This window comes from Pleuronectes platessa, chromosome 11 (assembly GCF_947347685.1).
Source record: "Pleuronectes platessa chromosome 11, fPlePla1.1, whole genome shotgun sequence".
In the NCBI taxonomy this organism is placed as follows: Eukaryota; Metazoa; Chordata; class Actinopteri; order Pleuronectiformes; family Pleuronectidae; genus Pleuronectes; species Pleuronectes platessa.
In genome coordinates this window covers 7,513,142-7,531,103 of record NC_070636.1, presented here as the reverse complement: position 1 = coordinate 7,531,103, position 17,962 = coordinate 7,513,142, and the positions used below count along the sequence as shown (strand labels likewise).

The following is a 17,962-nucleotide window of genomic DNA, read 5'->3' as shown; positions in this document are numbered from 1 at the left end:
TACTTTCCCCCCGCCGTTTCCAAAGATTCCAATCCTATAACACATCTCGGAAACTTCAGGCCACACGAGCAAAAACCTGGAGGATGTTTCCGTCTCTGTGGTGTGTCATGGATCCAGAGCCCAACCTCAGGACTGGATTGAGCAATAAGCTGTTTGCGAGCTTTCAACGTGTTTGCTGGCCGCTCATTCGGCAGACCGAGACCGGTGGTGCCATACAAACACAAGACCCGGACGTGGTTCAGTGTTTCGCCTCTTTCATCGGAACAGGTCATCAGCCAGCGTTTCCCTGGAGAGACTCAACTGCCTGAAATCCCAACCGCGCCGGCAGGAAACAGCTAATGCCCTTTTAACCCTCTCTGCTGGTGTGCATCACTCTGTGTTTGCACATGTGTGTGTGTGTATGTGTGTGTGTGTGTGTGTGTGTGTGTAATGCATCATTTTTCCCCCTTCGGCATTCTGCTCTTTTTCCCCTCCACCTGGAAAAAGTGACTCATTACTGTGAAAGTGTTTGCTCGTGCAGGGGAGCAACAGAGATACAGTTCACTTCTTCTACAGTGCCACGGCCTGGAGAGTGCAGCTCGGTCCCTGTGGCCCCCCCGAGCCAAAGCTGCAAAACACATCCCCCTTCACATCCAAATCTCTACACACACACACACACACACACAAACACAGCAGAAGAGCCTGCATGTGGAAATCAAAGCGGATTGTCTGGAGGTGAACGTCTCAGAAGACTCTGCAAACATTTTTCAAATCTAAATTCTTCAATTGAACTATTTCCACATGCTGCAGCAGATGGTTGAGCAGCTCGTGGACTCACTGGGCCAGACGAGCTGTAATGTGATCCAGATGAAGCTTCAAGGACCGGAGAAAAATAAGGAACATCCACATTTGATTATTGTTGTGCCAATGTCCAAGTCTGATGTTTTTTTTTTTTTGTGGATTACAGCTGTTGTCAGTGTAATGACGCTAGTTGGTGAAATGGTCAGCTGGTCCTGCTTACATGATAAATTAACTGTATTTATAAAACCTTGTAGAAGGTTCCCGGTTCAAATCCCGGTTCGGCTTGGGTCTTTCCGTGTGTTGTTTGTGTGTTCTCCCCATGTCTGTGTGTGCGGTTTCCACAGGTACTACCCTGCAGATTGGGATTATAGGTTAATTGGACTCTCAATCTGAGGGTAAAGGGTTGTTTGTCTCTGTACGTTGGTCCTACGATACGCTGGTAAGGTCGGCTCTAGCTCCCCCTGCGTCCCTCAAAGGATAATAGATGGATGGAAAAAAGGCTTCTACCTGTTTGAACCCAAAATTAGCAGGTATATGCCAGTTTTTATCAACGCGAGTTAACCCTCTAAACAAACGGAGGGTCGACTCCCTTCCCATTGCCAGTAAAGGGGTTTGTCTTTCTGTTTTATTCCCTAGTGCTGAAGAAAAACTGAGGCTCTCTCTCCCTTATACGTCTGGGCAAGTTAAAGCATTCACCCGGGTTTCTCGTTTCCATCACGGGGGTCTATTCCCACTGCAGACAGAAGCCAGTTGTCAGAGGGTATAAATGGGTTTTTGACCAGTAGAAAATGGGTTCAACATCATTCACACTGTTGTTGTCAGGGGCAATTTGGGCTTCACTATGTTGCCCAAGGCGATTTCCACATGCAGACTAGAGGATGTCCGGCGATCAAACCACGAACCCTCTGGTCAGTGGACCACTCGCTCTACCTCCTGAGCCATAGCCGACACCTTACAAGGAAGGATGTTCGTAGCAGAGACGTCGAGCCAGACGACCTCAAAGTGTTTTCAGTTAAATCTTGAAATAAGAAACATTTTACATTTGATTACAAAGCTGCTGCTTGTTAGCCACAAGTGGATCTGTTGTTCTCGACTGACCCACAGGACATCTGCTGTAAACTGTAACTGGCCGTTATCATGACAAATAATGACGAATCAATCCCTCATCGAGTCCCTGTGCAACGTGCAAGTGATCAGCTGCAACGTTCCCGAGGTGGAAAGAAAAACGGAAGCCCATTTATCTTGAACTATCTCGAGTGAGGCGTCGGCGGCGCCTTCGTCCAAGTCTGTATCGAAATGAAGAGAGAGCTCGTAAAAGAAGCCAAATCTATCAGGAATGAGATCTCTGCAGGGAATTTGGATGACTCACAATCCGCCAAGGAAAACATTCGGCTGACACAATCGCACTCACACAAACACGCGGAGATAGAGAGAGAGTTCCACTGCCTCCGTTTGTGAATTCCCAGGGGAACAGAATTCTGTTGGCATGGCTGTAGAAAGGAAAGATGGTGGTCGACAGCTGCTGGTGATTCGGCTCCCTGTGCTGAGCTGTAGAGAAACGAAGCTCAGGTAGAGCAGGCCCATCGGAACGCAGAGATGCTAACTTTCCTCTGGAGCGGCCCTGGGGAAAGAGCCAGTGACTGCTCATGGAGTCATATCGTGGGAAGCCTCCTATAATCAGAGATGTTTGAGTCTTGAGTCATCGTGAGGATTTAGAGACGCTGCGTTGACCTCTTTAAGTGAAGACCTGCCCGAACAGATCATTCAAAGACGTTAAGCTACTTTACATTTTCTTTTTGATGTTACTGTTGATTGAATTGTCGAGCGGGGCACCAACTGCGATCAGGTATTTTTACGCTTTAGCCAAAGAAACTAAAAATACAAACCACACGATGCAGATTTTTCCCGTCATGATAATCCTTTGATCTCACCACCAGGACTAGAAGTTCACTGTTACAAGTCCCGGAGCAAGTTTCAACAAGTCTGTCTGTTATTGTACAGTTCATGCTGAATTGTGAGATTAGCCTACTGTAGTCAATGTTATGCAACGTTTGAGTGACAGGGACAGGCAGCATTACGGCCTGTAACACATCATTGAGTACTTAAAGTAACTTTTCAGCATGTTAGCATAAAGACGGATTGTCTAAACAAGTGTTAAAAACATGAAGCTTCCTTTTCTTTCTCTCTTGACCTTAAGAAATATCATATTTACTTGAGATTAAGTTATGTTATTATCTAATTAGAGACATGTAAGATTAACAGCTTTTTTATTCAGGGCTTTTTAATCTAATGATCTATTTTTAAGGCTTCTTTAAATGATAAGCTCTGATAACCAGGTTCATTGAGTTGATATTAAAGAGATATCCAGTTAAAGGGACCAAATCATCAAACTGTGTCATCATTTTAATTCGTTATAGTCAGTAATCAAGTAGTACTTTCAAGTTTTGTACGGTGGCTCTGAAGTGCAAATCACAATGAAAAAGAAAAGAAAACAATGGCAAATCAAAAAACATTTTTGGTGATTTGCTGTTGTGTTTTGTAAATTGTATATATATTTGTATACTTGTCTTAGTGTTTTCTTACGTGTCCTTTGTGTTTTCTTACTTTTTGTTGTGTTTTCTTACTTGTCATTTTGTTTTATTACGTATCTTTGTGTTTTCTTACTTGTCTTTGTGTGTTATTACGTGTCTTTGTGTTTTATTATGTGCCGTGTTTTCTTGTCTTTGTGCTTTCTTACTTGTCATGTGTTTTGTACTTGTCATCGTGTTCTCTTATTGACCACTGAGTTGTGTAACATGTCGCAGTGTTTTGTGTACTTCACAGCCACCATTCCTCTCTCAACCATAGAAAACGCAGCTAGAAGCAGTTTCACTTCTCTCTCGTCACTTTGACCCATGAACACATTTGGTCTCCTCTCTCCTGTCTCTTGTCTCTTGTCTCTTCTCTCTTCTCTCCTGTCTCCTCTCACTGAGACTCATACAGAGGCTGCAGATGTGAGCAGCAGCTACGTGCTGGTGTCACGCTGCTCGTGATTGGCGGCTGAGTGTGTGAGTGTTAGTGTGTGTGTGTGAGAAACCAGTAGCAGGTTCCCAGACACACACACACACACGGTCTCCCTCGGCAGAGACAGGGGAAACCAGCTCTCCTCCCGCGGCTCACACACACCAGCTCCTGTCGCGGAAACAAAGTGCAGTGGACGCGATGTTGAGGGAGACATGTTCCCGCTGACGGAGACAACAACACGGAACAACTGTGACAGCGGCCGCGGCTGGAGAGATTAACCCCGGGATCCGAGCTCCACACGTGGACACCGCCGCGGAGACACCTCGGTGAGTGGGCTCCGGTTCCTCTCCCGCTGTGGAGAACATGACATGCGGAGGTTTTTAATCCTGAAGGGAAAAGTTCATTATTATTGTGACGCTTGTTTTCGCGTGTTTCACTTTGTACGCAAATTGCGTTTCAGCCACTTTGGCAACTTTGGCGTCTGATTATCTGATGCAAATATTTCATTAAACCTGATATATTTAATATTTATGAACTTATTGTCATTTTCTATAAATGTTTCTATTATGATGAAGAAGTCTTTTGACCTTTTCTTTAAATAAAGTACCATATTGATATTCATTTACTGTAGGAAACCTGTTTTGTTTTGTAGTGTTCCCTCAGGTGAAACGGGTCTCCCTGTTTAAACAGAGCTTATCGTGTGTGTAGCAATGAAACCGAAAATAAACCCTCAACCTTCAATATTTCATCAGAACAAGTGTAAATGGTCTAAAAGGTCAGTATTCATATGGAGCCTTTCTAGTCTTGATGACCACTCAGAGCTTTACTGTTTTTCACCCATTTACACACAATCATACAGTGCATCTATGAGAAGGGTTCAGTATCTTGCTCAAGGGAACTTCGGCATGAAGATGGGGAAGACTGGGATTGAACCGCTCACCTTCTGGTTAGAGTACGACCACTCTACCCCCTCTCCTTGCAGCTTTATAACTTGGAAGTCCAAATATTCCAGGGAATGCTTTTATTTGTATAGCCCATATTCACAAATCATAGTTTGTCTGATAAGGCTTAACAAGGTGCAAAATCTTACCTCCTCGACTCTCAGCAAGAGTCAGGAAAAACTATACCCCGAAAGGTAGAAATCATAGAGAGAGCCACACGTGAGGGATTCCTCTCCCAGGACGGACAGAAGCGCAATAGATGCAGTGGCAAAATAAGATAATAGAGTGTCTGACATAAACAGAGATGTGTATCAATGATTAAAGTATTTATACATGAGACAATGTCCGACAGAGGGGAAGGGAGCAGCGACGACAGTTGTAATGACAGAGGTGTTACAGAATATTTGAGGAGGTCAAAATGTATATATCTAGGCAATCTAGTTAGAATTATAATCCTCGATCAACTGCCACCCTGATCCACGATCACGATCCACCGTCACGATCTGTGTTCAGCTGCCAGCACGATCTCGATCTATGATCTACGGGTGTTGTCTTGAATAGTTGAGCTCTCCTGTATCATCACTGTTTACTGTTTGCTCAAAACGTGACTGAATATTAACATTAAATCTTAAAAATGTGAATTACAAATGTTGGACTTTCATTGTAGTTGCTTTTCGCTTCAGAGTAAAAACATTTTACAGCCATAAAAACGTTTTGTAACTCAGAAGCCACCTGTGGGGCCAAATGGATGTTTTCAATCCCAAAACTTGCATAACTGAAATATTTTGAGAGACATCCATTTGGTTTTTTGACATCATTATTCCAAAGAAGAGGGAGTGCGAGTGTTTCTGAGTAGCAGTTACCCCGGGTCTGTGGTGTATCTCTGTGACAAGCTGGGATCTGGAAGCACGTTTGGTTCAGATTAGCTGGGGAGTCTCCTAATCTAAGCCCGTGTGCCTCCTGACTCTCTTACTTACATTTTAATATATTGCTTCTTCCTATGCAGGAGTTCAGGGTTTCATTTGCTCCGGCACACCATTAAAAGATAAGTTTATACCTTTCCCTATATATTTCAGTGTCCCAACTACAAGGGGCATAATGTAAACTGTCAAGCATGGCCCCCCCTCGCTGTGTGCCCCCCCGCACCACCACTGCCACCTCCGCTCCTTTCTGTCGCCAAAGCAGACAGATACTCTCAACGGCAGAGATAAAGACATAAAGAGCCTTGTTTCTTCAGTGAATCATATAATTAAAAGAGGAACTAAAACCTGCCTGTCATTGTTTCTGACACGTAGCTTTGCAGTCTGCAGGGAATCAGCCTCACAGACATTTAGTGTTCTCTGTGTTGTAAAGTCCGACACATGGCCGGTTATGTTTCTGCTCTGGGTACATTAATCTAAATCTATTGCGTGGTCTAGGTACACTGATGCACTGCAGTTACTTTGAGCTTTGTCCTCACCCAGACGAACTGTACTTTCACTTTTGTGTCGTTAATGCCTTGAGCCGTGGCCTCGCTCTATTATTTAGCCTCTGTTAATGATCTCTGCACTTGTGCTGGACGCCTCCACCGGGAAGTGCTCTACGTTTGCTTTCATTCTGTTTACCAACTGCTACTCGGGCCCCTCCCAAATGTTTTATTGCCATAAGGTGGGCATAAACAATGAGCTCATTTGGGGTCATTCATTGATTCATGGATGGACCGGGCCTCCCTGGCACTATATAATCCTCAGTAGCAGCTGAGTCACCCAGGAAAATGGATGGGTTGTTCCGTATACTTTATTTTTTGAGGTGAAAAGACCAAGGTCCTATTTATCCTGGTGCTGTGATGGTGCGTTTTTCTCTTTTGTGATTGCAACATAAAATAGACTTCAGTGAGACAGTATTTGTTCTCATGGGCATCGTTGTTTCCCCCCCCTGCACTATGTAATATACATTAGTTGCCTTTCATATTGTGAAGGGGGGGGGGGCTGACTGACCTAGACCCATTGGAGGGTACTAGACTGTTTTAATCTAAATTGGATCATAAAGTAGACATCAGGCTGGTATGTAAGTCTGCTGGTCCTTGGAGAGAAAACAAGTTTCAGGAACTTCTGCATTGGCATCACTTTCCAGACAAACAGTCCATGAATCAGACCAACTGCTTTAATAAGCAAAATAGCCAGTTATGATACTAACATGGGCTACCCTGATCATGGTCATGATGATCATACTCTTCTATTAAACATCCTTCTTTCTTGTAATTTCAGTGTGATGCAGGCTTCGAGTCGCACATGAAAATATTTTTTATTTTGAATTGGATGTGAGGATCAATTGAATTTTACTTTTTTATTGCCATATTCATAAAGTCATATTCACAAATCAAAGTTTGCCTCACAGGGCTTAACCAGGTGCAACATCCCCTGTTTTCACCCTCAACAAGTAAGGAGTGCTTCCATAGTCCAGATGCCCTCCTGTCTTGATCACAAAATTGACAGCAGCTGTGAACCTGCTGACATTTTTTCGATGAGTTCAGAAACCTGGTGATATTGTTTAGTATTGTGGTGACCTACCAAGGAGGTTGTTTTTTTACCATCACTGCCGTCGTTTTTTTTCCCAGCAGGATTCCCCAAAAACTACCGAATGGTTTCAACAAAACTTGGTGGAAGGACGGAATATGGACCAAGAAAGACTCTATTACATTTTTAAAACCTACATATTGTACCGCGACAGCCGAGCAGATTTGAAGTCCAGCATATTTAAAGATTCCTGGATGTCTGAGACGGCAGAAAACGGTGCTAATGAGCTTTTCCGCCTGCCATGCACATTGAGTTGGTTCCAATGGAGGGATTTGGTCTTACATCTCAAAATGTGGACAGCCAAATCTGGTCTGAAGTCTTACTCAGCCCTAACAAGCTTTCCTACGGTCCTGCTTGTTTTGTTTGACTTAAAAATTGTCGTAGAAAATTGTTGGGTTGCGCAATTTCCACAAGGTAGTGTCAGAGAAAACACCCTTTGTCTTAATGTATTTCACAATCCAGTTTGAAAGAAGAGCTACCAGGGAGAGAATGGAGTTTTGGAGTGGTACATTGTAGAAATACTATTGTGATTATTGGCACTTTTTCATTGGCTTTCCTTGAGTTTCTCCACAGCATGAACTGCGGTTGTGTGATATATTTCTTGGTGTTACTGGCACTAAACACTTTGACTGCACATCTCAAGACAGTTTGTCTCAAAGCAGCACTAACGTTAGGATTCGATTTTAATAGGCCACAGACTGACATCGACACCACAGACGCAGCAGGGTAGACGGTGTAATCTTTAAATTATTTCAAGAGAGGTAACATCTACCATCTGTAGAAGTGAAACTGTTGTATGACATCACTCTGTGGAGATGTAATCTATGGAGATGTGTTCACGGTGGGAGGCTCTTCTGTGAAATCAGGACCTTGTGCAGGGCGAGGAGTCAACATCATAAAAGCGATGCGTTCAAGGCAGCTGTACTGTTGACTTCTTTCATAGATCTGTGAGAGTGAAGTTTGCAATGAAAGTCGTTCAAAAGCGAGTGGGAGGAATAGACGCGGAGGAGGAATTGCTTCAAGAGGAGGATTTTATTATCGGTTTGAGTTTGTTATCTTGCCAGAAATCATGGTGTTCCATATTTTTGTAAATCATATTCATGTATTTGAGATTTTGTCTACACCCTTAAAATTGAAGTGAAAGCTCTGTCCTTGCTCTTACTCTTGTTCTCTGCTGTTGGAAGACGGACTCTAATTCCTTGTCATATTACCGTCTTACCCCTGAGCAATAATACTTGTTGACACACCAGAGGAGTGCATGTTTACTCAATGTTAGGTATCTGTCTCTCAAAGTACTGCACATTGGCCTGTGGAAATAAAGTGTAGTGTTAATGATCGGAGCGTTTCTTTAAAAATACAAGTGATAAATTGTTCTCAGCTGGCTAACTAAAAAAATTGTAAATTCCTGAAAGCAACCCAACAACTGTTTTTGACTGTTTCTTAGCATTAGTCCAAGACACTACTTTTCCTTCTTGTGCTGGGTTTTGCAATTCTGTGTAAACAGAGTCGACTTTCCCATTTACAGTTTAACAAAGAGCTGGAAACATGCAGAGGTTAGGCTGAAGCTGGCAGCTCCTAAAAGGAAATGTCTCAGGTATTCTAAGTTAAGGATAATTTGACTTATTCTTGATGATGTAACTGAAATCATGTGATCTCCTGAGTGGAGTTAATACATTAGTTCCGGCCTCTGTCTGCTGCACCTGGCTGCTCCACCTCTCGTCTGAATAATGCGGAGGATTTGTTGTTGTCATGGTCATGTCTGAAAACAGCTAAATTGTTCAGAAGCATTGATCCTCACACGTGCTGACAGATTCATATTTAGGTGACTTCGTTCCCAGTATTTCAACTACATGAGCAGCCGAATACATATTAGAGATATTCTGATTCTGATACCTGCATCGGGAATGCCTCCTATACTGCTGAATATGCTGAGTCAGGCAATAGGCGAGTACGTAAATCTATGTAACGATCCAATACCGCGGTCGGTACATCAGTTTCTCCTTGATAGAAGTGCAAATTGATTTATAGAAAGAAGAATTGATTTCCTCTTGTGCACCGTTAGCCATAGTTAACGAAAATGTCAGCGATCTGTGGCGATATTTCAGGCTGGAAAGCCCCAAGTGAAACTCTGACGTGCACCGGATGCAAGACTTCGGTTTCGTATTTAGTTATTTGTGTGTTTTTTCAACCACAGAACAAAAGACATTCTATCGGAGTCATTGTCTTATGTGGTTGTTTTTCAAATGGGTTTAATCTGAGCCAGACCAAAATAACAATGACAGCAGTCTATACCTCCACACAGGGTTTTTAGAAAATTAGCCAGTAAGACGCGTTATATGAGTTGTTCTTTTTTTTAAAATGCACTGGAATCAGTTCGTCACCTGCATCGGGATATGGACGAGAAACCTGGTATCGGAGCATCTCTAATATCTGATTATTCCCTCCTAGGTGAATGTTTTAGCTTGTGTCAGTCTGGCTTTGAGTTTGTACCTCACTCCAAAGGAAATCAAAGAAGCTCTCTCAGTTCAATGTGATAAGGCCCATCTCTTCCTCCTGTCTTTTAAACCCCTTTCCTCCTCCTCCTCCTCCGCTGCTTCAGCTCCCGTGCCAGGTTCCCTTGAGCCCGCGAGTCCCTGCTGGAGAGTCAGGACTGTGCTGGCGCTCAAAGTAGTGGCTGTGGAGCTAACTTAAAGACCCCCCCCCCCCCTGCAATGAGGTCTCCCGAGAGCCGTGAGCGCACAGCGAACAGATCTCACGCAAACACACTCGGGCGAGAGGGAGGACGCAAGCGAGTGAGCACGACCGGTGCTTTTGACTGCTTGGCAACGCACAGCCACAGTTAATGAAGTGTTTTTTGAGAGGGGCTCTGCTTGGAAATGGGCTGATAAGCAGCCGTAAACTATCCACTCCATTGGCTCCCAACAATACGACTGCTCATGGTGAGCATTGCATAAGACTGCTCAAAGTCAAACCCTAAGCTATGCATTGAAGCTGGCTGCATTTCAGTGCCTGCAGGCTCCTGTGTTTCCTCCTCCTCTTCCTCCTCCTCCTTGTTTTCTCCTCGCATCCCCCCCATTCTCCTTAACCCTCTTTCCCATCATGCTTCGGTGGGCCACTTGAGGGGGGGATATGCCTGGTGACAGCTTCCAGGGAGATGTGGGCGGCCTTCCGTCTCAGCTGGCGAATGGTGGAGAAGAGGGGGAGATGGATCAGGGGCTTCCAAAGAGAGGAACTCCGCCGAGAGAAACAAGACCTGTGACTTCTCTGCATTTAATCTAGATTTTCTCGTTCCGTTTTCTTCAGTGTCGCGATCCCGGATGAGGGAGAAGGGAAAAGAGATATTAAAGGATGGATTGCCAGGGGAGGAGTTGTAGTTCACTGTTACTGTGCTCATGTAAATGAGTATGAATACAGATGATTATTATGTATGTATGTGTAGGTTGGTTATTGCATAATATGATGGTGAAAGCCTTCTCTTACTCTTGAACAGGGAAAATCCTTGTTGCTCCTGTTGGTTTTAAAATGGGTTGAAGGTCTGAAAGCGCAGATACACAGAACTTCTTTTAAACTACCTTCCCTCGGTGAACATGTAAATGCTGAATACATTCTGAACCAACCTCTGAATATTGAAAAAGCTTGTTATATATTCAGAGGACACGATGCAAGTTCTTTTTAGTGCTGTTCTGTTTGTGCTTGTTGATCCGGCACAGTATGACATGCAATCAAAAAGCTGAGGTTTGCACAGTTATTACTTTGCGTGAGACTCCTTTAAAATGCGCATGAATGAGCTGTCATCCCTTTTGAGTGCAAAACATTTTTTTTTCTGTTTGAAATCAATAATGTCAGGAAAATTAGGGTCTATTTTTCTAGCTCCGTGTTGAGATGTTGGACATCACTTGAATTCCAAACAGACATATTTATTAGCCCTTCTAATTACTCTCCAATCCACCAGCTTTTGGCCCGGAGTCTTGTTTACTGTGGAGCATTGCATTGCTGAAAGAGCAGAGAGGAAGGGAGAGTGTTAGAAAAGGAGCAGATTCAAGAAGGAGGTAAACGTCGGTCTTATACAGAAACAAGTGCAGAAAAACAAACATTGTAGATGTGGACGTTTTATAATTACTGATAATCCTTGTCATATGAGCTCATTGTGAGTACCTACATATTTTTACATTATTATAATTCAAATTTAAGTCCAACAAGTCCAACGAGCCACATAGTTTTGTTGTGGCTCTTTAGTTTGTTGTGCGTTTCCCCGGAGTTTGTCATGGTAACACAATAATAAACAAGTATGTAGAAAGACCTGTGGTGTCCTTCAAATAACATAAAACCATAGACGTCCATCTCTGCAGCCAGTTTGTTCTGATCTACTTCAGCAACATGGCCGTGCAAAGTGGTGGATTGTGTTTGAATATGAAAGATTCACTCATTTTATGTTTTATGTGCAGACCATTATACACTAATCCAAATGAAAATCTAACTTCTACACACTAGACCTTTTTTAAGGCCCTTTCAGGTTTGCTATGCATTGTTCAGTGAGGGGAAAAAAAATAAACCTGGGTTAAAATTAGCACTTATTATTAGGTTAATAAATGTTCCTATAAAATGCAACTGTAGGTTGTAATTTTCAGCTTTTACAGGCAATACGGTTTCTTTCTTAATGTTCAATTTCTGCAGGTGACTGTGTCGGAGCATTAACGATTCAGCTCACGTTGTTCCTGTAATGCGATTCAGTGTGAAACCACCACTAAATGCTGTCTTTAAAAATTACCATAGAGCTCATACACTCACCAGAAGTGAACAATAATTGCCTCATGGAAGTATGTCTGACTGCAGGGCTGTTTAATAGATTGCCTTCTATTGTAGCAGTGCGAGTGTCTTCAGAGGTTTCATGTTCCCTGCTGTGGAAGCGTTCTCTCGGCCTCCACGTAATCAGCCTCTAACAAGGAGCACCAGTCAACAATGGCAGCCTCTCAGCCATTTAGTTTGGGTGTGGAGAAGTTGCAGGTTTTGCTCGTTTTGACAATAACAACTGAAACTTTGACCCTGTGTACTGGCTGAGCACTTGATTTGTGTGTTTTTGTGTTTTTTATTATGAAGCCCCGTCTGACGAAGGCCTTGTTTTGCAGTCTGGCCCCGTGTCTGAGACTGACAGACCGACGGGATCATCTGGGCGGCCCTTTGTGGTGTGTGGTTGCGAGTGCTTGTGCGTCCCGAGCGAATATGTTTGGCTGCGGAGATGATTAAGCTCCCCCGTCCTCGTGAGAGAGTTTGGAATCTAATTACCCAATTTCTTTTACGACTGAATCCTGCACTTTAGCACAATCCCAGTTCTCCGTGACGCAGACAGATGTTCTGCTGCGTCTCTCGAAGCACGTTCGCGGTCACCGAGAAATATAAATTCACCAGTAGGCTTCGGCTGTAAGGGTAGAGCACGTGATTGATGCTCCGTATCCGTAAGACTTACCAGTACTCTTCAACAGTTTCTGCTGAAGTCGTTTCATTTCTCCGAGTGGCAGTGCTTCCAAGAAGAACATTGGCAAAGCATTCAGAGAGATGGAGCATGGAGACTGGCTGTAACACAGAGAGATGCAGCCATTTCTCCATTTGGGACCCTTCACTCCCTCTGTCATTACTTTAATGTGCAATACACTGCGAGCAATAGAGAGTGCACCAACGCAAGGAATTCTCCTGATCATTCAATGTCATTGTATATCCAATGTCTTTATTATCTTACCTTGAGAATTGACGCGTATTAAATAAAAACACACACACTTCCCTCTTGCACTGTGGTTCAAAAATGAAATGAAATGATAACGGAAGTGAGAAACCAGAAGTTATTTGAAAAATACACTATAGTCTTATCTTTAGGCCTGTGACGGGGGGGGTCGTAAGTGTTCCATGGCTTTATAGGTCCCAGGCAGAAGATTCAAAGAAAGTTATTGTCACTTTGCAAGCCAAACAAAATCATGAACAGTGTCATCCTCAGTGTCTCTAACAAATATTTACTAAAGAAACATGTAAAAATATTAAATTATGAAAATGTAAATTAAAAATGTAAAATTAAGTCTCCCGCAGCTTTGGGAAAGAAGCTGTTTGTGTGTATGAGGATAGATCTGAGAGGCTTAAGTAGATGGTGTTCGGGATGTGTGATGTCTTTTGTGATGTTCTTTGAATGTGGTTTTGTCCTGTGCTCTGTGGTAACCACTGATCTAAGGCTTTCTGGCCATGCAGATAGGTGTGGTTACATCCCAGTTCAGTGTAGGTGAAGATTTCCTCCGTGCAGCTCACACTGTCTCTCTTCAGTATCGGTGTGTCCTTGTGGTTTTAGATAATCCGCCGAACAACCCGTCGACAGTTTTAACAGGGACTATTTCTTTGGATGAAGCTTGTATATCTTAGAACAAGGCCAAATAGCTGGTTGAGCAGATAACATAGAGTCAAGTGAGACGGCATGTTCTCTTGATTGTGGGAAAGGGAGAAAAAAGCTGTTTCTGCCTGGTTTAATTTGCTGTTTTTCTCTCCTCTCGTCTTCTCCTCAGTGAAGATCGGCTCTCGTTCCCCCCCAGCTTGACCTTCTCGCCACCTGGTCCACTCCTCACGCCCACTCGAGAGATGAGCGCCAAGTCGGCCATCAACAAGGAGGTGTTCCTACCTCACGACGAGAAGATGCTCGTTGCTGTGCAGGTGAAGCGCAGGACCAAGAAGAAGATCCCCTTCCTGGCCACCGGCGGTCAGGGAGACTACATGACCTTCATCTGCCTCTCAGGTCAGAGAACAAATGAATCTCCTCCTCCTCTTCCTCTCTTCTACTCTCCTTTAAATTGTTTTCCTCCGTGTTTGTCGTTCTGTTGTAACCCAAAGCTACATTTACACACGTCTCCCTTGATTCTGCTGCTAACGTTCACACTGATGAGCATGTTTACGTTTCCAATGCCAATAGAACAACGCTCTAAATCGATTTCCTGCCGACCTTCACGTCAATCGCTCTCAAACAGATTCGATTTACGCTGAAATTGAATAATGGTTTCAGCAGAAATTGAGCTTTAAATGATTTGTTTTCACCTCCTGTTTGAGCATTAGCTGAGATATTGCTTGTTAATTAAATCAGCCACGCATGTTATTCATGAGAATAACAAGAGGCTATTAATTTCAGTGCCAGCAGAACTGTTTACAAAAGATCGATGACACCTCTTTATCTCGCCATTTTAAGATCTGCTTCTGCGTTATCTGATCACATAACAAACATTCAAAGTTGTGGTGAATCGGCAAAATTTAAATCAGTTTAACACGAAGCCCAGTTGAGCTTTCTCTGCTTAGGATTCAAATTGAAGGTTACCCTCCAGTAGCTGCTGAACCCAGATCTGCTATGTTTGCTCTCTCAGGTGAGAGCACATGAAAAACAAGCGCAAGTCACAGATTAACCTCATGTTTATTGGAGCGGACGCTGAATGGTTTATGATGAGTCATCTCTTCTCTGAGGTGAACATGAGTATTATTTGATTATTCCATGTTGCAGCAGCCTTCACCTCTGTGCCCTGTTTACATACACATACATTATCTGATTACAACAGAATACCCGAAATGATGTAACTCGATCACAGATGAGACTTGAGTGGAAAACTGCTGGTTTGAATCCCAATGCAGGTGTGAAAACATGGGAACCAACCTTTTCTTTTCTCAGGGTCCCACCTATAGATGTGTATATATACATCCATAGTGTATAAAGATGTACGACATGACTGCTCAGCAAAAGTACCTCAAACGATTGGTTTCTGTCAAAGTACATTTTAGGTGTTCTTATCACACGGATGTATGTTCAAGTGCAGTTTTTCCCAGGAGTTGTGGTTTTTCCAATCACTTGAACAAGGTGAAAAGTCACGATTGACAGCCGAGACTAACTTGTGATTGGTCGAGCAGGCGAATCAACAGACCTCTCTACCGCAGTTCCATTGTATAGCATCAGTGTGTGAGCATAGAGGACCCGTGTTTATGACACTGTTACAAGACATATCCAACACAGAGGGAAATACGTTATTAAGCAAAAATAGAAATAATTTAGGAAGATCATTTATTTTTCTAGAACAAATCCCTCTGTGTTAAGTAATTTGCATATTTCACCTCTGATCGTTTCTTTGGGGCTCTTCATTCTCTTACACAACAAGGCTGCAACGCTACCAGGCAGTTTCTTCTTGTGTGTGTTTATGTGTGTGTGTGTCTGCGTTTGTGTGTTAGAGTCTGACAGACTGAGGCAGGGTCAGCCTTAAATCCCAGGTGACGCGTTGAGGTGGAGGCAATTTAAACTGCTTCAAAGTTACTATCAGTGGAGGATTTATATCCTGGATCATTGCATCAACTGACTGGAGCAGGATAAGTCGGATTCAGTCAGTGAATCCAAACCGGCTTTATGGATGACGAGATCTAACGTTGAACTGTGTGACTGTGAGCTGTCGCATTCTGAGTTTTGTTGTCTCTTACTTTTTAGATAAACCAAAGAAATAGGCATCTTCTGTTCTTATGAGCAAGACATCATCTTTCATCTTTTTCCAGAGAAGGATAAAGATTTGTAGAGTCTACTACCATCACCCCCATTCCTCCCAGTTAGTCTCTTGCTTTCGTTGGCCTGTTAAAAAGGTTCCTGCCGTCTGCTGTTCATTAACAGTCTCCTGACTAAGCTGCGTTTTTTGTATCACGTGGAAGAACAGTAGTGAAGGCAAGCACTGTCATGTAATTCACTTGGTCATGTGGCATTTATTTGTGTGTGTGGGTGTGTTTGTGTGTACTTTATAGTCAAAACCGTCAGTGTGTAACCAGCCTGTGCCCGCCTCCCTACAAACTGGAGAAAACAAGGATGGTGTGTGTGCCTTTAATGGTTGTGTGTGTGTGTGTGTGTGTGTGTGTGTGTGTGTGTGTGTGTGTGTGTGTGTGTATACACGTGTACTTGTGTAAATATGTGAAAGCTCTGTGTATGCTCGAGTGGTGGGGGAAGGGGGGGGGGGGGTCACTGGCACTCTCATGGCTACAGTAGCAGATAGTAGAGGCCTGAGGGCCGTACAGTGGCAGGGTTATGTAATCTGTGGCATTTCTTGGTTTCAATCGGAGGAGCAGAGCTGCAGCGTCAGCCCACGGGCTCCTCAACGCTCAAGATGCTCGGCTAAGATGAAACACCAGGCCGTCACTGCTGCTCTCAGACCAGCAGCATATGGCCTAACACTGTCAGAAGACAAACAAGATATTTTCCATGCAAATGGAAAATATCTTGTACTGCACAAACACTCTAACTTGAAGTTTTAAAGTTACAACTGCTGTGAAGCTTCTTCTTTGTTTGGAATTAATCACAGCTCTTACAGGCATTTAATATGAATTTAATGCAATTGACCTTGTAACCACAATACCCAGTTTGAGCTTTCTTTTCCATGCGGGTGAGTGAGTGTGTGAGTGTTTGAATGATCTATTTTTACTGGTTGCCACATCTGCTAGTGGGACAGAAAGGCCGGGACGGCTGCCACTTGGAGAGCAGGGATTCCTTTTCCAGAATTATGAATTATACGTGGCTCCAGGCAAACCAGACCGGTTCAGCTCATTGAGCAAAGGCTTGTTTGGCTTCAGGGTGAAATCTTGGAAAACGGTTGTGGGTCACCACAGCAGAACAGTGCTGTTCTTGAGAGGCAACACAACCTGGAGCAAGAAACTGATTTTCTTTAAACTAGGTTTCCTGTTCATGGGGCCTAAATCAATGAGGTGATATTAAAGGAGACATATTCTGCTTGATCAGTGTTGGTTTTTGTGTATTGTAAAAGATCTGCCAGGTTGAAAAATCCAAAGTCCTCAGTAAAGTGAGCTTCACTCTCGAAGTAGTCCATCTGATATGTCCGGGTAATAGGGATGTCACGTTGTTTCAGACAGAGGCTTTTCAAGTAATAACTCAAATTAAACTTATGAACCTGAACATGAGCTTTATTTTACTCTTTTAAAAAGGCTTTTGGATGTTTTGGTTGCATGTGTAAGTTATTGTTTATAAACTGTGTGGTGTGGTTTAAACAACCTGGAACATTTTGTCTGCTTGGCTCTGCAGTTAGCTCCCACAGTTTGCTGGATCTTCTTCTGCCTCCTAATGAAATCTGCTGTGGTTTGAACACAGACCATTCACAGCTTTATTCAATGCATGTGACAAACATTTAGAGCCAGGCTAAACTGTTTCTCCCCATTCCTCTGCTGATCATCGCTGTTGCTGTATATCCTTCCTCTTTTTCTAGCCTCCCATTAAATGCAAATGAATTCTGCATATCAAATATAATATTCATTATCAAACAGTGAGATCTGAGCTCTGCGTGACCCCCAGGAGAACCGTATGTTAACGCTCTCACAACAACACCAGGGGTCCTGATGACAGCGAAGTGGGCTGGAAGATCAACACGGGCCGCGTTGGGTGGTGAGCTCTCTCTTTGATCGCCGGGCTTCACGCGGTGCCTGCGTGGCTGGACCTCGGATTTGAAACACTGGACCGCCCACAGAATGTTTGGCAGGAGAGATGTGAGGCCCGTTGAGCACGATAAGACACTGAAGGTTCACTCGAAGAGCCCAGTAGCCCACACGGTGTTCATTTCATTTTTACTGATTTGAGAGGAAAACATATTTCCTTCCTTCCATTGCTCATCACAGGATTCTTCTTTTGTCCTTGTTGTT

At 43.4% G+C, this 17,962-nt stretch overlaps 1 protein-coding gene across 2 annotated transcripts in view; it reads left to right on the top strand.

Annotated features, from left to right (window-relative positions):
* Nucleotides 1–3,438: 3,438 nt before the first annotated feature.
* stxbp6 (syntaxin binding protein 6 (amisyn)) overlaps nt 3,439–17,962 on the top strand; it is a 57,805-nt gene continuing 43,281 nt past the window's right edge. Inside the window, exons 1-2 of one of the 2 annotated variants that reach the window (XM_053434781.1) lie at nt 3,439–4,109; nt 13,819–14,045. In XM_053434781.1, coding sequence (XP_053290756.1) covers nt 13,892–14,045 — 154 coding nt within the window. In that variant the 5' untranslated portion in view covers nt 3,439–4,109; nt 13,819–13,891. The remainder of the gene's footprint in view (nt 4,110–13,818; nt 14,046–17,962) is intronic. The other variant, XM_053434780.1, reaches the window with a different exon arrangement.